The 20,067-nt window shown below is 35.5% G+C and overlaps 1 protein-coding gene and 1 non-coding gene across 3 annotated transcripts in view; both read left to right on the plus strand.

Moving 5' to 3' along the window:
* The window catches only part of IPO7 (importin 7), a 41,643-nt gene extending 23,444 nt beyond the window's left edge, over positions 1-18,199 (plus strand). Inside the window, exons 14-25 of one of the 2 annotated variants that reach the window (XM_039350245.1) lie at positions 149-314; positions 1,525-1,685; positions 2,251-2,379; positions 5,149-5,215; positions 5,306-5,431; positions 5,587-5,684; positions 7,273-7,368; positions 10,313-10,533; positions 10,796-11,004; positions 11,832-12,038; positions 13,140-13,256; positions 16,174-18,199. In XM_039350245.1, the coding sequence (XP_039206179.1) occupies positions 149-314; positions 1,525-1,685; positions 2,251-2,379; positions 5,149-5,215; positions 5,306-5,431; positions 5,587-5,684; positions 7,273-7,368; positions 10,313-10,533; positions 10,796-11,004; positions 11,832-12,038; positions 13,140-13,256; positions 16,174-16,271 (1,695 nt within the window). In that variant the 3' untranslated portion in view covers positions 16,272-18,199. The remainder of the gene's footprint in view (positions 1-148; positions 315-1,524; positions 1,686-2,250; positions 2,380-5,148; positions 5,216-5,305; positions 5,432-5,586; positions 5,685-7,272; positions 7,369-10,312; positions 10,534-10,795; positions 11,005-11,831; positions 12,039-13,139; positions 13,257-16,173) is intronic. The other variant, XM_039350246.1, reaches the window with a different exon arrangement.
* Positions 5,812-5,992, plus strand: LOC120311100. Its single transcript, XR_005557523.1, has one exon. It is a non-coding gene; the product is annotated as a small nucleolar RNA SNORA23 (small nucleolar RNA).
* Positions 18,200-20,067: the final 1,868 nt, after the last annotated feature.

Raw genomic sequence — 20,067 nt, forward strand, 5'->3', positions numbered from 1 at the left:
AATGAAAAAAAAATCATCCAATGTGCTTGAAGCATTATATTTTTTGCAATTTTGACAGTAATAATTTAATGGAATAATTAAATATATGTAGAATAATATGCATGTTGACCATAATTAAATGTGTTTAACTGCTTACCAACTCTACTAGGCTTGCTGGGTTCTCCATTATTTTTGTGAAGTTAAGTTTAAGAGTGACCAGAACCTTCAGACAGCATTGGAGTTAACAAGAAGATGCCTGATTGATGATAGAGAAATGCCTGTTAAAGTGGAAGCTGCCATTGCACTGCAAGTTTTGATTAGTAATCAAGAGAGAGGTACATTTTCTTCTTTGTCAAACAAGCTTAGAATCAGGAAATAAATTAAAAGCAAATGTGAAATAATTTGTCAGCTCATAATTTCATTGCATGTGGTTATTTAAACAAGAAGTGAAAAATAGCCAGACTTGTGATAAAGCAGTAGAGAAGGTATCAATTGTAATCAGCCATGTTTATTTCTCTGTTAATGTTTTATTACATAAATGCAAGTCAATACTTTATGATAAATTATTGAAATAAAATTATACCCTGTCTATTTGCAATTGTTAGAAGCAAATTCATACTTAGGTTATTTCCACTCAATATGTACACAGAGAGCTTATGCACCAGAGACAAATTCTTCATGTGTCCAGTCACAGTGGGCAAATAAAGAATTCTATCCTATCCCATCCCATCCCATTCCATTTCATTCCTGGAATACTGGAATTGTAGATCCTGCCACTGCCTCCTATAGGGTGGAACTTGCTCTGCCTAGCCCTGTGACATCTCCTTGCTCCAGCAAGAAACATTGCTGGTTGTCCAAGTAAAACAAGCTAAGGTGGAATAGCACCCTGCATCAGTTTGCTATCACCACCAGGGTTGATGCAATAGCTGCATTCATAAAACCACAAGTTTAGGGTCAGAAACACAATCCCATATTGAAGCAGAAAGCTGACAGTTCCTAGCTCTTATTGTGAGACCACCCCATTGCTGACCTAAAAGTGGTTCTAGATTAGACACATGAACTCCACTTTCTTATTACTCTAATGGTATCCTGCTTTTAGCTATCATTCTTGTGCTGAATATAGCTGAGCTGACCTGGAAGGATATGAGTTTGTGATCTCTTATTTAGTCTGTTGGAACCATTTGAATATTGTCCTTGAGGGCTGGAGCATCTTACTGCTAGGAAAGGGGAGAATTTTTAGAAAAACAGACTCAATGGGTGCAGACTGAGAAGGGAGAATGAACCAGGACTGTGCCTCCTCTTTCCATATAAGGGAGAAATAAGCACAAATATTCAGGGAGGGGCATGGGGGAGCGTGGAATTGTATACTAATAAAATATGGTTTATCGTGTTCGAAATAAAGCCAGCAGCAAAATTAAATAATATTTGAAAGGGTCTTTTTCAGACCATATTTTTTTTTAAAAAAAAAACAAATATAAATGCTTAAGTCATTCAGTTTTGTTACTGATTATAAAAAAGTCATATTTATTCTTGCTTCCTTTGCAGCTAAAGAATATATAACACCATTCATTAGACCTGTAATGCAGGCCCTTCTTCACATAATTAGAGAAACTGAGAATGATGATCTTACCAATGTAATTCAAAAAATGATCTGTGAATATAGTGAAGAAGTTACTCCTATAGCAGTTGAGATGACTCAGCACTTGGTAAGTCTGGGCCCAGTACATTTTTATTTTTTATTTATTTATTAAATGTATTTGTAGCCAATCTCATCTGTTTTAGTGTTTCTATTTGTTGTAATTCACTCTTGATATTTCCTAAATATGTGTGTACTGTGCTTATGTACACTCTGGTAAACGTGTTTGTGGCTAAGTGCAGCATATAAATCCATAACGGAGTAACGAAAGTGTCAAGAAATACCCTTTTAAAATACTAAAAAATAAGATGTGAATTCATTTTTCTGCCTTCATTTGAGATCACCTCAATTGGGGAAGAAAGAGAGGTGCTTCACTAATGACAGTGCTCTGTTGAGTGTCTGTTTTGAATGATTTGCAACGACTTTTGCTCTTTGATAGCTCTTGTCAGCCACAAACTTAAACCCTGAATCAACTTTTTGATCCCCTGAGCCATAAGAAAACAAAATTCAAATTTTTCTCTTGATTATAGTTTGTCACACATGCATGTTTATTTATTTATAATGTAAACATGTATACATTCTTGGAAATTTGTTCCCTGGTTCTATTTTAGTTGAGATTTTTTTTCTGTTTTTAGGCAATGACTTTTAACCAGGTGATTCAGACAGGACCAGATGAAGAAGGCAGTGATGATAAAGCAGTAACAGCCATGGGTATCTTGAATACTATTGATACACTTCTTAGTGTAGTTGAAGATCACAAAGAGGTAAGGATTTTTGTGGTTATTTGCAATTGTATTCCCCCTCTTTCCCGTTTTAGTAGGATGCTCTTTGGGGGAAGACAACACTATTTTTTTGATCTGTGACAGGTTTTTGTTGGGCAATTAAGCAGCAGGCTAAACTAATGAGACAAAAATATGATTTCTATATTTTTTAAAAATACAATCCTGCATCTAGTAGCGATGAAATGAACAGAGAATTTCAGCTACTTGGTATAATTTCTAATACAAGTAAAATTGCTACTTGTAAAGAACATTGATAAATAACATCTGGTGCAACGTGTAGGGAGGGGGTCTAATGTACAATGGTACACATGTTCTGGAATGTTCCACTCAAAATTTGAGATGCTACTATAGCATTTTTAGATAGCTAATTAAAACTTGTCTATTTAACCAGCACTTCATAGTATGAATATTAAAAGAAAATACTTTCTCCCCTCCATTTTTTTAATGAAAATGTTTTGCTCTTTCTTAGTAAAAATTAATGTGTATTACTATTTGTTCATGTCTTCAAAATGCTTCAAATTACAAAGGAGCACAAACATAAATAAGTAATAAAACATTATTTAATGACTGAAAACTGATGCAAAATCTATACATTTTTGCTGGATAAAAACTGATTCATCTAGTATATTTTTTTCCATGATAGCCTATCTGTGTTTCTAGGTATTTTCCAAGATAACTATGAAGGCAGTAGCTTTCCTCTGTTGTATGCAATCACATCTGATATTCAAAAAATATCGTACTTTTTAATTAAGCATAGCTAATTTGTTAGCTAACCTATGAGGAGCAGGATGCTGGATTAGATAGGCCTTTAGCCTAAGCCATGTTTTTATTTGTGTATTTTATTCATTCATTATATTTATAATATATTGCTATATCATTGAGTGGAACAAACTCACTGCTACTTATTGTAGAAATAAAGTAATACAATCAAACTTCATTTGATTGGGAGCATTAAGTCATAAAATACATGAGTTGTACAAATTTCTTTTTAATTACTTATGTATTTACCCACGTTGGATTGATCTTACGGGAGCTCTTTTTAATTGGCTTAAATTCTTTTTGATTTATTTGTAACTGTTTGCAAACTGTCTTAACTTGACTATAGTATTTATGAAACTAAATAACTAAATAGCATCTTCCTGGTGTTTTTTGAGGGGGAAGGTATTAGATGGATTTTTATGAACTGCAAGAATTATGTTGATTATTGCATGAATGCAGGTAGTCCTCAACTTATGAACGGTCATTTAACAACCATTCAAGGTTACAAGAGACTAAGGAAAAGTTGCTTACAGTCCATCCTTGAAGTTATGGCAGCTGCACTGCCCACATAGTCACATGATTGCAATTCGGGCACATTGCAACCTGTTCGCACATATATCCCGTGATCGTCATTTGCAGTTTTCTCTGTTGCCTTCCCTAAAACGTTAATGCAAAAGCCAATGGAGATGGTTGCAAGCTGCTACTTCCTTGGAAGATTTTCCTCATCCTCCGTGCAGGGAGGAACTCGCGGGGGGGGGGGGGCTGAAGAAAAGAAGCTTGTATCGTGAAGATCTGAGATCTTCTGCCCTTCAGAAACATTGTATTTATTAGCTTTCCAGCCAGAAAGCTAGTGAACATGATGTTTCTGAATAGTAGAAAGGATTTATCCAGTCTTCCTTGCCTTCAGAAACATTTCAACGGCCGGCACTCTTCTCGTGATTATTCTGAAGGCTATGGAAAGAGCCAGTTTTCTACTGTGCGGAAACATTGTGTTTGGTAGCTTTCTGGCTGGAAAGCTAAAAACCGCCATGTTTCTTAATGAAAAGTGTGTGTGTGTGTGTGTGTGTGTGTGTGTGTGTGTGTGTGTGTGTGTTGGGGGGGTTAGGGTTTCAGAATAAAATCGCTTTTAAAAATAATACATATATTAAATTTTGACATGCTTTAAAATACAAACTAAAAGAAAAGGGAATGGCAAAACAAAGTGACAAAAAACACATCAAATATAACAAAAGTGATTTTCTTTTAGTATAGCATATATTGACAATTCAACCACCTCTCTGAGTTTAAGGAACTAACACCAATCTATAAAATACCTTAAATTACTCATAGTCTAAAACTCAGTGTTGATTAAATAATCTTAATTTCATTAAAAAAACCTGAGATACCAAATGTAGATAACCTTTTATTTTAAAAACTGCAATTATTTATCTAGTCAAGTCCAATCTAAGCTTCAAAATCCAAAGTCAAAACCTGATTCTTTTCTTTATCCTGCAAAAAATTATCAATTGCCTCCAGCTTCATGAAATTTAATCAAATTATTATCTCTGAGCAAAGCATTTTGCCATCTCAGCTAGCTCCGTTAATTTCAAAATCCATTCTTTCCATTGTGTGTATATTCTTTTCAACTTTAGGCATATAACAACCTTGCTGCCATAGCCATATATAAAAAAGTCCTATGTTTTTTCTCCACCTGTATGTCAACTATCCCTGAAAGTTTCAGGTTTCAATATTACATCCATTTTCTAGAATAAAATAGCTTCTGACAAATTCTGCAACTGGACTGGAAGAAAAAATAAAACCAGGAAGATAAAGCAAATTAAAAATGTCGTTCTGGAAAGGTACAAAAAATTATAGGCATCACGTAAGGAAGGGAAAAGGAGTGAATATGGATCGTGGAGGATGGATAACATACTATTTGATTTTCAAAATTGGATTTTCCATTTTAAAGTATGCAATCTCATACATGTCTTACATTTAAATTTTCTGTTTCAGATTACTCAGCAGTTGGAAGGTATCTGTTTACAAGTAATTGGAACAGTTTTACAACAGCATGTTTTAGGTAATTTTTTGTATTAAATAATACAAACCTATTAAAAACTACTACTAATTTGACCAAAATCACACTTAATTATACTTTGATCTGTTCCAGAATTCTATGAGGAAATCTTCTCCTTGGCTCACAGTCTGACCTGTCAGCAAGTCTCTGCACAGATGTGGCAACTTCTGCCTCTGGTCTTTGATGTATTTCAGCAGGACGGTTTTGATTACTTTACAGGTGAATACTTTATGCCTTGTGAGGCTCATGTTACAAAGGGAAAATGATATGACATAAACTGAAATGCTAATGCATACTGTATTTTTTATTTTATTTTCATGAATATTAAGAGGTAAGAACATGTATAACATTTGTAGCATTCTTTTTAAATACAGATATGATGCCACTGTTGCATAATTACGTGACTGTTGATACAGACACGCTCCTGTCTGATACAAAATACCTAGAAATGATCTACAGTATGTGTAAAAAGGTAGGTAACCCATTGTATCCTCCTCAGAATAATTTTGCCTTGTCTTTTTTTAAACTAGGAAAAGAGAGATGTGAAGATTATGTGTGCTATGATTTTAATTCCTCCTCCAGAGTAGATTTAAATGGCTGCAGTCAAATGTGCATAGTGTATTATCTATGTCTAGTGATAAAGTCCATTTGCGTTCTGCACATAGACTATATTGCTCACATACAATCTGCAGCCAAAGAGCAACATGAGATCATAGTACTGGTCTAACGATGTTGAAAGACAAGTTTATCATTGACCAGCCTCCAAATTCTCAAACATATTGGTGCAAAGTGAGGTAGAATTTTGAAACGCCTTTGTCACTATTTTGTTAACTGCTGCATGAATGGCAATTCCAGGTGTGCTGTCAAAAACCCAAGCAGAGCCAAATGTTAGACATTTCTTTTGGAAAGTTGGCCTTTGTAAAGTCTGGCAGACAAGTCCTTTATTTTAAACAAAGTTGGCTTTCATTTCTTTTAGTGATCATAGCTATTAAAATAAACAATCTCTCTTATGTATTGATTGGAGATTTCTTGCACAGAATGTATTTCTGCACAGGAGGATTTTCAATCTGGAACTGAATTCCAGCATGATAGATTAATTCAGTTTTCCCTTCTCCCTTTCCCCATCCCCTTTATTATATGTAGTACAAGTAGTTCTTAACCGATGACTGTAATGGAACTTCCCTGTTACAGTCACAAGTGTGATCGTCTCACTTAATGACCTCCATCCCTGTTCTTCCTGATATAATTGTTAGACAAACAGGTGGATCATTAAGCGGAGCATGGGGTACCTCAGGGGGAAGGCCTAGCGCAGACCCAGACCCATCTATCCTGTACCTCCCAAGCCCCCCCCCCTTAACTCCACTTCCTGTACCTAGCTTCCCCACAGCCCTTGGGCCTGTTTCTCCCCCAGATCCCCTCAGGCCTCTCCCCTCCCCACTCCCAACTGGGTCAGGTAGGGCTTAGATCTCTTCTCCATCCTCCATTCTCCATCCCCCATTGTGCACTTATGTTTTGATGGTCTCTGCAGCTTTCCTCAACACTGCACTTTAAGGAAGCAAAATGAAGTGGTTTGTTCCTGGGTTGCATGGCAGCCTCCTGGAAGTGATCACCATTTTGGTATGACTGTCAGAATTGTGGACACGCTGAAAATGGCTGCTGATTTCGGCACGAACCACTGAATTCTGCTTCCCTAGCCCTGCATGTGTAGCACTGTGCAGACTTCCGGAGATTTCCTCAGCACTGTGCAGATCATTTTACAGAAGTAAAATGGAATGGTTCTCTGGGGCCATGTGGCACCCTCCACTAAGTGTATAAAACTGATAAGTCACCTTCAGATCTTTTACTGGTTTGTATTTGTAGATTCTTAATTGGAATTTGGCTTTGAAAATGTGAAATAATTACTTTTTTGAAAAAGTAATTTTTTTCATATAGATATATAAAAAGATTTATTCCTATATATTGATGAAACTTAAGAGATGACTGAATATTTCTTACAGCTGAATTTATTTATAAAAATGATAATACTGAGTACCAAAATTCATAGTTCATGTATTTCCTAGGTCCTTACAGGCGTAGCAGGAGAAGATGCAGAATGTCATGCAGCAAAACTATTAGAAGTTATCATTTTGCAATGTAAAGGTCGTGGCATTGATCAGGTAAGTTAAATAAATGTATCTTCAGAAATATCTGAAAGCCTGTGGAAATGGTCAGTTACTTACCATCTATATATAAATAAATAGTATCATAATAAATACATGTCCTCTAAGTCAGGGGTCCCCAACCCCGGATCCATGGACCGGCACTGGTCTGCGGCATGCCAGAAACCAGCCATGCAAACAAGCAAAGCCACATCTACGGGATGCAAAGAGTATATGAAACCATGCCCCCTCTGGTCCACGGAAAAACGTCTCTCCATGGAGCCAGTCCCTGGTGCCCAAAAAGTTGAGGGCTGCTGCTATAATTATAGCAATATTGTAACATTCTGACGTTTCTGTTTTTTTTCCTGCTCATTTGAAAATAAAACATCAAATTTTGCATATAAATAAAAAAGGAAAGAATTTTAAAAAGTTTGTTCCATCAAGAAGGAATACAAAAGCTGAAACATTCATTATATCATAGGCGTAATAGGTATTTGAATTTGAAAAAAACTACAAGTTCACATTCTTTTCATATAACTATTTATTTTCAAAAGAATTACAAAATTAAAAGATAAACAGGAAAGGAAGGAAACTCAGGAATAAAAGTGTGGAGAAGGGAAAAGGTTAAAGTCTTGATTTCTGATTTTCTTTGGTACAGATATAGATTAAAAGAATATATAAAGCTCTTATTGTAAGGTTAACACTTGTCTACATTACTACCATAGTCTCATATCAAATCCCAAAATCAACTTTTCATTTTTTCCAGTTTCTCACAAAAGGTCCAAAAGTGGTATCCAAGTAGAAATAACATTTATCAAAGTCTTTTCTTTCATCAAAAGTGTCAATTTATTATTTGTCATATACCAACAATTACTCATTTTATAAAAATTCTCTTTAAGATTATGATTCATTGTAAATTTCAACTCTTTCTTCCAGATACTTACCCATTAATTCATCTATATATTTTTTGCCTGTTTTATCATACAGGTAGTCCTCGATTTATGACTACAATTGGGTCTAAAACTTCTGTTGCTAAGTGAGGCAGTTGTTAAGTGAATTTGCCCTATTTTATGCCCTTTCTTGACACAGTTGTTAAATGAATCACTGCAGTTGTTAAGTTAGTAACACGGATGTTAAGTGAATCTGATTTCCTGTTGAGTTTGTAAATCAGAATAGAGTTGGAAGGGACCTTGGAGATCTTCTAGTTCAACTTCCTGCTCAAGCAAGAGACCCTATAATATGGTGGCAAACCTATGGCACGAGTGCCAGAGGCGGCACTTGGAGCCCTCTATGTGGGCGTGCACACCGTCACCCCAGTCCTGCCTCTCCCCGCAGCCCCCTCCACACCAGCAGCCCCCTGGAGAAGAGTCACCTTCGGGTGCAGCCTGCGTGGAGCAGTGCAGTCAAGTACATGGCAGCTGGGCAGCAGATGATGCTGCAGGGTGTGGGAAGAGGGTGTGGCCAATGTGCTGCAGAGCTGCCTGGGCGATCGGCATCAGGCGGTGAATGGACCTGAGGGTGGGGGGAGCAGGGCGAGGCGGGTGGGCGAGGCGGGAGTGGGCCGGTTTTGGGGCACTCGGTCTCTAAAAGGTTCGCCATCGCTGCCCTATACCATTTCAGACAAGTGGCTATCTAGTCTTTTCATAAAAATCTTAAAAACTTTACTGGTCAGAAGATTGCAAAAGGTAATCACATGACCCCAGGATATTGCAACCTTCATAAATGTGAAACAGTTGCCAAGTGTCCGAATTTTGATACGTGAACATGGAGATGCTGCAACAGTTATAAGTGTGAAAAACTGTCATAAGTCACTGTTTCAGTGCTATTATAACTTTGAATGATCACTAAATGGACTGTTGTTAAGTTGAGGATTCTGTACAATCTTGTCCTCTGTTTTTATCTTAGCAATAATATCACTTAAAAGTTTTTCTTAGCAATAATATCATCATTTGTACAGAACTCTACATCAAATTCAATTTTGTCCTTTTCAAATTCATAATTATTCTTCTCTAACTCCCAAATATTTAATTTTTTTCTCAATTTTAAAACCAGATTTCTTTATCAAAACATCTTGATCTTGTGCGATCATATTTTTAACCAACATTTTTGTTTTCCGTTTGTTAATTTTAAAGCCTGCTATCACATCAAAATATTTTCAGTTTTTTCAGCAAAGATTGCATACTCAGAGGGCGCTATAAATTGAAAAGTCAACCATTAGCAAAAGGTCTCAGTTTTAAAGTCTGGTTTTAATTTTTAGGCCCACTATCCTCTTATCTTGTCTAATATTTCTATACCAGTGTTTCCCAAACTTGACAATTTTAAGGCATGTGGACTTCAACTCCCAGAATTCCACAGCCAGCATTGCTGGCTGTAGAATTCTGGGAGTTGAAGTCCACATGCCTTAAAATTGTCAAGTTTGGAAAACACTGTTCTATACCAACAAAGACAGCTCTTCCAGCATAACTAGCATTTCCTCCTCCTGCAATGAATCATTGACTATTGCCAGGAACAAATTCCTAATCTCCTGTTTGGCAGTCTTGACCAAGCAAGAAGGGCAAAGATTTATGCTAACAAGTGGAGAACACATGACCCCTGAACATTGCAATCGGTCCTGTTGCCAAGTGTCTGAATTTTGATCATGTGACCATGAGGAGGGTAGTATGTGTGAAAAATAGTAGTGAGTCATTTTTTTCAGTGTCATTCTAACTTTGAACGGTCACTAAACAAACTTTGTAAGTTTAGGACTATTTGTATTATCTCTGCTCATCCTAAGAAGAAATCTTAGAGGGGAGGGGAGATAGAGAAAGAGAAGATCGGAGTAGCTGTGGAAGTGTTACACTAGAGAGTTTAAAAGTTAAGAATTTAATACATGCATTGCAAGATACAGATAACTGAAAATCAAATGTTATCATTACAGTGATGTTTTAACATTTGCCTCTGACTTTCCCCTCCATCTCTTTAGTGTATACCCTTGTTTGTGGAAGCTGCTTTAGAACGATTAACTAGAGAAGTTAAAACAAGTGAATTACGGACAATGTGCCTCCAGGTTGCCATAGCTGCTCTCTATTATAATCCTCATCTACTTCTGAATACCTTGGAAAATCTTCGCTTTCCCAATAATGTGGAACCTGTTACAAATCATTTCATTACACAGTGGCTTAATGATGTAGACTGTTTCTTGGGGTAAGCTTGTTTTTGGGATTATGGCTTTAATTCATTAAATTCTAATGCAGAGAGAAGGGACTATATAGATACAACAGGTGCCTCTTTTCTGTCTAGCTTCTTCAAGGAATGTGGGTTAGATCTGTATGATAAAAAACATAACAAGCTCTGTTGGGTATGCACATTGATCAGTTCAGCCATGCCCTTTGTAAATATCTCAGGTAGAATCGGTGGCATCTTTCCTAAAACCAAACGTAATATGCCATTTTCTTTCTTATTCCAGACTTCATGACAGAAAAATGTGTGTGCTAGGCCTGTGTGCATTGATTGACCTGGAACATGTACCGCAGGTTTTAAATCAGGTTTCGGGTCAGATCTTGCCAGCTTTCATACTTTTATTTAATGGCTTAAAAAGAGCATATGCTTGCCATGCTGAACATGAAAATGACAGTGATGATGATGATGATGAAGCTGAGGAAGATGAAGACGCAGGTAAAGCAATGGCCTTTCCTGTAGAGCTGAGTAACAACATTGCTGGTGTAGCTATAGAAAGTTTTTCAGGAAAGTTTTGACTATATCTTGTGATTTTTCCTGTGTTTGTTTCATCTTTGCCTTTTAATTGGTCTGAAGTATTTATGTACCTCTCATTTTTTATACAGTACTCTATTCTGTTTGGGTCTCTTACATATGAATAATTAGTCCTTTGCCATGTCTTAAGAATATGCAAAAACTAGCATTGCTAGAATTTCTCTGGAATGTTTCATTTTCTTCTCTAGACAGAAATGACTTGGCTGTTCATGGACTTACCGTTTTTTGGAATTTAATTTTTCAAATTAGAAAGATCTTTCCATTTGGAAGATTAATTTCAGAAAAGCAGAATGGAGTGGTGGTGGTAAAAAAATCAAGAGTGGAAAATTAATATGGTCCAGGAAATGTATATTTCATCTTCTGGAACTATTTGTCCCCAGAATATAGGTATCACATATACTTAGTTATATTTATTGTGCTCTTCAATCTGTTCCAATATTTCTTATTTATGAAAATAAAGCTAAGCAGACTTATACTGTTGAATCATTGGCCCAACTCATTAAATGTTCTTTTGTTGTTACATCTGATTAACAGATATCATTTGGTAGCTCTGTGATGTGATATCAGATGATTAAATTTGTGTTCTCTTCATAGCCTAGCGTATTAAAGACCATGTTTTTTTTAAAAAAAAAAAGGTGTGGAAATTTTATGCATTACAAATAATGGAATAATTAAAGGAGAAAGGTCTGGATGAAATTTTGGCCACTTTTAAAACCGTTCGTTTGTTACAGAAGAATTGGGAAGTGATGAAGATGATATTGATGAAGATGGTCAAGAGTATTTAGAGATTTTGGCAAAACAGGCTGGAGAAGATGGAGATGATGAGGATTGGGAAGATGATGATGCTGAAGAGACAGCACTGGAGGGATATTCAACTATTATTGATGATGAAGATAACCCTGTTGATGAATATCAAATATTTAAAGCAATTTTTCAGAGTAAGATCTGCCATAATTTTCACTGCAAATCTGTATTCCTGTGTGCTGAAATATATACTGTCAATGTGGTGTGCTAAAGAACTTGTAAGGAATATGGGAACTCAAGGGATGCATGTAATTTGAAAAGATTCAGAAGATATTCAAGGAATTTGAAAAGGCGCAGCCTAAGCATTCAGCAAATCTGGAATGAGTCAGGTTTGATGGAAATTGATAGTTTAGCAGAATTATTAATAGATACTTCACTTTTTATTGTAAAAAATAGACTATCAGAGATAAATATTTAGGTTATCTTGGCTAGAGCAAATGTTTTTATTACTATAGCAAATTGTTGTTATGGTGTCAGATTACTGGTTGTGTTTCCGTATGGAAATAGCTAGGCGGAAAGGTCTAAAAATGACAGGGGAAAGGAAAGACATTGGAAGGAAAGAACAACCTTGGATCTTTCAACTTTGGTAAGAAAAATTTTAGCAATTGGGGGAAGCAAGATGTAGAAAAGAAAGATGTAGAAAAACTAGTTTTCTTCTCAGTAAAATGGAATAACAGTTAACTCTTACCTAGTATTTCTCAGGTGATATTTTGCTTGAATTTTTTTCTGACATATATCTGCCTTATTAAAGAATAGAAGAGAGAAAATAATTTTAGTGATGATATACATTTTATTATTTCTAGTCCACAATGGTAGAAGCACTCCACCTATCATCTGTTAAATAAATTGATCGCTCCTATTCTGTAATAAAGTCAAATTTCAGTTGCTCATTAATGTGCAGATAAAACTAATTTCAGAATGAATTGAAAAAGGAAAATGATACCTCAAAACATCTATAAAAATAAGTTTTATTGGATTGATGCATTTAATTATGCATTCTTTCCCCATTGGGTTAAAGACTGTATAATTAACGTGATTTATTTATAAAATCTCTCCATAAAGAATCCCAGAGCAGGATATTTAATTATAACAGCAAAAGCAAAATTAAAACACCAGCAGCAAGAAAGCAAAGAACAGACTAAGATCTATCAACAGTAATCAAGAGGAATCTAAAAATAGTAAATTAAGATTTGCATAGAACTTTCCAAATGCTTACAGATTGATATATTTTGCAGCACTTCAGAATCGTAACCCAGTATGGTACCAAGCATTGACACGTGGTCTTAATGAAGATCAAAGAAAACAATTACAGGACATAGCAACTTTAGCAGATCAGCGAAGAGCTGCTCAGGGTATGCATTTTAATTGAATTTTACATGGATATATTAAGTTCATGTCATTAGTATTTTGCTGAGGGATGTGTTTCACCCTGAAAGAGTTTCATCTTACCTCATCTTTAAATTAGGAAAATCTTGGTCACCAAAGTTGGAGCCAAGAAGAATGGGCTAAATTTAACTCTTCTACTAGAAGGCTGGGTTAGACTTTTTCTCCCATGAAGAAATACGCTCTTCTTTAGTTTTAACTCTGCATCTTCAGGACAGGTGAAGATATTAGAGCTGAGAAGAAAAAGAACAATCACATGTCCTTTTCAGATGGCCTTCAGAACAAGCAGTGTAGAAGGATCAAAGAATCCTTGTCAGAAGGATTTTGCAAGACCAATGTAAGACTAGTAAAGTTACTCAGAGGGGCTTGGTCAGCAATCAGCTCCTCAGATCCTGTAGAAGAAGCCACCAAGCACAAGAGAAAGATATTCAAACTATAGAACAGCAACAAGGAAAAAGTTTCAGTGAGCACTGGAGAGAAATGGAAGTCACTGGTCCTCAAACTCCCATGCAACAAAGAGGAAGACTGACCATAGGAAGCAGCAAAAGACCTTGGTTCCTTGAGCACTAGTGCCATTAAAAAGCATTCCACAATAGCCACAGCTTTTGTGGATTGATGTGCCATATAGAACTATGTTTGACTGTCACAAGGAAGCAAAGGAATAGAAGTTTTTCAGGGAAGATTATGCACAAGTCAAACTGAAGCCAGATGAGTTTCTAGAAACAATTCCAGAGATAGAGGGTTACAAAGTGAGCTCTGTGCTATACTATAGGTGCCACTCACTGTGACAATTCTCTAGCAGCCTTTCTTTCTCCAGGACTAGACTTGGTCAGCTCCAAATTTAGTAATCCTTATGTATCCTGAGGAAGTTGTAGTTAGCACCATTAGCAGTGATTTGCTGACAGCTAACATGATCTGCTCTCTTGACTACCAAGAAAGTAGGCACAGCAGGATCCAAGCTTTAAGCCTACATTGAGGACATGTGAATCTGACATGCCCTCTGTCCGTTGCTACAATGGCAATAGCAAATTGTAAGTGCTGTGTGGAATAATATGTTAGAGAAGAGAGGGAGGACTCATTTTTATTCTGGTACAGCAGGAAACATACAAGATACAACTGGGAACCTAAAACGAGCAAGATGGCATTCATTCCAGTAGAAAGAACATAGCCAGCATCTTAAGAAAGAACATAGGTCTGTTCAGTCTGAATTATGCAGATTATGAGAATAAACTATCCTGATATCCCGCCAAAACAAAATGGATCTGAAATATATAGCTTATGGGGAGCAGTCATGTGTATTGGATGGGACCTCATTAGCTGGGTTTGGCCATTTTGCTGTCTTTGTGTACACAGCAAAACCCTGTATATTGCAAGAAATAATATTGCAAAATCACAGGACATCAGAGGCTGGTCCTGTGGGATTTGGCTGAGAAGACCAGAGAATGATTTTATGCGATATAAACATTCACCCCAGAACCTGTCTTATTTCTGTAATACTTAACCTAAGACATTCAACTAGAAGCTGCCTATCCAGTGTCGGCTAGCATAAAGGAATGGATTGTAACTCATTTGTAAAAGTTCTGACTTGTTGCAGAAAGTTCTAGGTGCAATTGTAAGTAGTTCTAGTTTACAAAATAATGAGACCTTGGAGAGTTGCTACCTGTCAAAGTAGATATTGATATCCATACCATTCTTCAGGAAGTCATTCTTGCACTCTTAAGTTCAAGGTTTTGCAGATCTCTGCTTAGCTGTTGCATTCAGTTTCTAACAAGGACCTCTTTGAAGTACTTGCTGGGTAAGCAATAAACTTTCAGATTTTGCATAGTTTCTGAACTATGAGATTTCTGGCAAGTGGATCAGAAGATAGCTGCAACTACTTTGCACTTTGGGATTTATCTTCTTGACAGGGGAACAGTTTCCCCTTATCTGTTATCTTTATCATGTACACTTCCTCAGAGATGTAAGCCTCCTTTCATTGTCAGTCATATATCACTTTCTGTCACAGGACTTGTCCTTCAGGCCTAAACAAGGGTTCCTGTTGGACCCATCAAACATATCCCATTAACATCTGCATTTTTGAAATAAATTCCTTGGTAGCCATAGCCTTGGCTAGAAGAGTGGGGACAGTGGAGGCTATCTCAGTGAAAGGGGATTAGGATTCTTGTGCTAGAGAATGAATCTGTCTCAAATTAGATGTTTACTGAGTGCTAAAAATATTTCTCAGATATGCTCTGTAAGGTCAATAGCCTATTCTCTTTGAAAACACATAATCAAAAAGAGTACCAGACAGGTCGAGGTGTATGTTGTTGTGGAATTCTCAGAAAGAATCAGCAATTCTTTGTCATTACAGCTCCTTCTGTCAAAGGATCAGCCACATCTGTAGCTCAAATTGTGTAAATATATTTTCAATAACACTATATGGCTTGCAACAAAATAAATTGATGAGAATGAAGACGTACATTTTAATCCCAATTATTAGATGAGGATCTCTGAAGACATTTCTCTTAAAGACAGGCAGCCAAGGTTGTGGACACAGAAACAGTTTAAAATCTTATTTATTTTCAATAATTTTGGGGATAATTTTTTATTTTTTAATCAAATTACTATATTGTTCATGACAAAAGAGACTGATTTTGGTTTTGCATTTTCTTTTAAATCAGGACACTTTTTTGAACCAGTCATATTCAATATGATGAGCATGATAATTTTACGTTCTTTCCTTGTTTCTCTTTAAGACTGAAAAAGTATATGTGATATCATATTACTCAACTGATTTTTGAGGATCTCTTGAGGTATTTTTAATATTAGAACTTTTTGTTGATTGTGAAGAACTTACTTTACAGAAACAATTTGTGACACTGAAGAATTTTATCTTATCTCTTCCAGAATCCAAAATGATTGAAAAACATGGTGGATATAAATTCAGTGCTCCAGTTGTGCCAAGTTCATTTAATTTTGGTGGTCCAGCCCCAGGAATGAATTGAATTATCACTACTTTTCCTCCTACTGTGTGATTGTAGTGAAGAGCTTGTGTTCCTCCCAATATAGTGGTTCCAGAACTGGTTCATGTTATCTACAGCTCACGCTAAATGAATTGGTAGAAATTGAATATTTTAAAAAGAAAAAGCAACCCAGAAGTGGAACTTGATCATGCAACCTAATACTGGAAAGAAGGTTTTATGAAGATAGGAAGAACCTGAAACTTGAGCTTCAAATGACACTGTGGACATTGGAAATTAAGAGGGGATGTCTTGAAGGCAGCTTCCTTTCTATGAAGAAAATAGGCATTGGCTGCAGGACTGTTGGAAAGGTCTCATTTACAGTACACAAGCTTGAAGGCCAATTTAATTTTTACAACTGTGGGACTTGAGTATTTGCCCAGTTTTCTTTTCTTCTCCCCAATGGGTATCTATTCTTTTAATGTACATAAAGGCAATTGGATGGCCTTACTTAACATTTCATTATTTCCATTTATCAAGATTGTTCATATGTAGAATATCGGACACTTATTGTAGCACTACATAACTGATAAAATCTGTAAATGATTTAGCACTTTCATATTGAAACAAGCCTGCTAGCCTATGTACAAAATTAGCAAAATGTTTGTTTATAAAAAAAAAAAAGGGATGTTCTGGGGAAAATTTCAGGTTATTAATTTAAAACTAGCAGTTTTGTACCTGGTGAACTGTGGTGCAGCTACCACTGGTTGTGACTTGAATTTGATATGTAAAGAAGGGGCTAGTGGTATTTCATTGCTGCTAAAAAAGAAAAAAATGGCAACACTCTGTGTCCTTTGTTTTTTTTTTTTCTTAAAGCTGTCATTGTAGAAATGGAAAATTGAAAACTTCATGTTTAAATGCTGAGTGGAAATTTATTTTCTCAGCAGTGTGAAAACTGACATGAAGTTCTGCTTTTCCGGGAGTGTATTTTGATGTGTGGTGAAACATCTACATAGGCCATCTATTAAAATATAATTTGGCTAACTTGGGCTGGAGTTGATTAAAGTTTTATTCCCATATATGGGAATATGATCAGAATTTATTACATTTCAAGGACCTTCTCTCTCATCCATGTCCCTTCCCACTTTAGGATGCACAAAATGCAGGATTTTTTGCCTGATCCATTTAGAACAGTGGTCCGGTTTATGTAGTTGTCTAATTGAGAATTAAATAAATCTTGTCAATAATGCAGCCTCTTCATGCAGCGTTTAAACTCTTAATGCAGCCTCTTCATGCAGCATTTAAACTGTTTCTAACCATAGATTTCTATTTGAAGATAAGATCCTTTAATTATCAGTTTGGAAAAAGTCAAAATCTTAACTTAATTTGAAGTTTAAGGTGTTGTCATAATGCAAGCTCTTGACCTGGAATAGGGATCTCTGGTCAGAGCCATAAAAGGGCTGCACCTCGTAAAAAGTCTCAGTGATATTTTGACTTAAGAAACTTAAATATGGTCATCTAGACATGGTCTCAGGGTTACCAAGTCCCATCTTTGAAGCAACAGTTTTCTTTATCATTAATGGCATTTTAGCTACATGCTAGAAGACTTCTTCCTGCTGGGACCACTATTGAAGAGTGACTTGGTGAAGAAGGGAACATCAAATAATGTGACTGGGCTGGCGTAGTGCCCCATCTACAAAATAAATACATGGATAAAATCATAGATGCTGAGTTTCTGATCTTGCATTAAGATCACTGGTGTCAAATCTTTTAAGCAAAATGTTTATTTCTCCTGACTGTTTTTATATTAATGGCCATCTGTTATAACTGGTATTGAACAAGCTACCTTAATTTAAATGTAAGCCTCCAAAACTTTAAAGACAGGTTAAATGAACTGAATTTATATCTATAAAAATAAAACTGAAATGAAACGTATATATTATGGTATTCAAAAAAAGCAATCTTCCGAAAACCAGTTTTGTGTGATGAGTATTTGTTTTATATGTATTAGTGGGGGCAGACTGCTTGGAGTGTTGTCTTCCTAGTGGAATACTACCTCTTAATTGTACTAGAGCAGTGTTTCCCAAACTTGACAATTTTAAGGCATGAGGACTTCAACTTGAAGTCCTCATGCCTTAAAATTGTCAAGTTTGGGAAACACTGTACTAGAGTCTTTGACTGGATACAGATTCAATGATATAGCTAGTGGCTAAAGAAGAGCATTTCCCATTCAGTTTTGGTTAGATTTAAAGTGAGTTCTTGTATCTATCTGTAAATACTTTTATGCTATTCCATTTTCTGAGTTTTTTGTCATTGGATAGACTTTTTTCTGGTATTAAATATGTCTTATTACAGTTTTAAATTTTTCTTAGTTCAGGCAAGATTAAAACACACATATCAGAATAGGACAGTGTGGGTTCTCAGAAAAAAATATTTTGAGCCTAATCTTAAAAATGAACACTAGGAACATTAATTTATGAATATTTTAAATAATGGATTGAATTATTTCGTGTAAATTTTATATTAAAATGTACAGTTGTTCAATACTAGTTGCACCAGAACTCTTTAAGTAAAACTTACAAATTACCATGTCTAAATCATTGTGAACCAGGAAGTTTTACTTCAGGAAAAGTGAATCCCTATTTTTTTACTGGCATATCTATGTTTATCACATTAGCATTACACATCTGATTTTGCTGTGATTTATAATTAAAAGTCCTTTGAAGCCCTTGCTGAGCAAACAGAAAACTTGATTCAGATCTTCTAAAATGCTGTGCCATTTTCAATAGCAATTACTATATAAACTGAATTTTACAAATGGTTATATATACTATGATACATCAGAATTGAATTTCCTTTTTAAATGTTCTTTAATAAAGACTAAAATGAATAAAGTCTATTCCTCACAGACAACATGTACTTATGTTAGGATACATAAATGCTATCTGAAAGGATACAATCTAGAAAGAGGCTTCCAGCTTTTATTTGTCATAGATTTTTAAACTTGGATAGTCAAAAAGTGTTAGATACAGATTTTACAAAACTTTGCAATTCATATAACTAATTTAAAATTATAATTTATGAAGTTCAACACTTTCCCCAAGTGATACATATTTTTTACTATACATACATTTTAAAATATTGAACAAAGTACTTCAATGAGGACTATTCTCACTGACCACATTATGATTATAAAAATTGCATGAAATGCAGTGATAGTATTGTTATTGTACTGCTTTCAGCTCAATTGCAGGAATTTGCACAGAAAAAATTTTCATACAGGAAAATGTTGGATTAATATTCCTATCCTGTAGAAAAAATGGCCTCAGTAGAAAATAAGCGGTATTGGTTATTAAAAACTTGTATTCTTGCAGACTTGAGAGTAAAATGTGTGTGGTAAAATAACTGGACTAAGTCATTACTGATAATTTTTAAACATGCAGGTGAAAATGGCTGCAAAGAGAAAAGGGATCTACGAAGGCCAGCTGTTGTATAAGACTAGCCATATGCTAATATATTTAATATTTTTGTCACACACCGTTCATTCCTAGCCAGTTTTATTTCCCCCTTTTTTCCTCACTCTGTCCATCTTTTATCCATCTTCCATTAGTTTATGCTGTTTCTGATAGAGATAAATGTTTATATGCAGGTGAATGGTTCCTTGTGCAGATGGAAGATCTTTTTATAAATGATTGCCTATTTTAATCCATTAATTTTAACAGTAGTTAAGTACTACCATTATAGCCGATAGCTTTTTTAGGATGTGCTTTATCCCAGAGGCTAGATAACACTTATTGTGGAAGAGTAAATCTCAATAACAGTTGATAAGAACCAAAATTGT

The sequence above is a fragment of the Crotalus tigris genome, unplaced genomic scaffold (genome assembly GCF_016545835.1).
Source record: "Crotalus tigris isolate CLP2741 ecotype Arizona unplaced genomic scaffold, ASM1654583v1 scf7180000018308.1980950, whole genome shotgun sequence".
In the NCBI taxonomy this organism is placed as follows: Eukaryota; Metazoa; Chordata; class Lepidosauria; order Squamata; family Viperidae; genus Crotalus; species Crotalus tigris.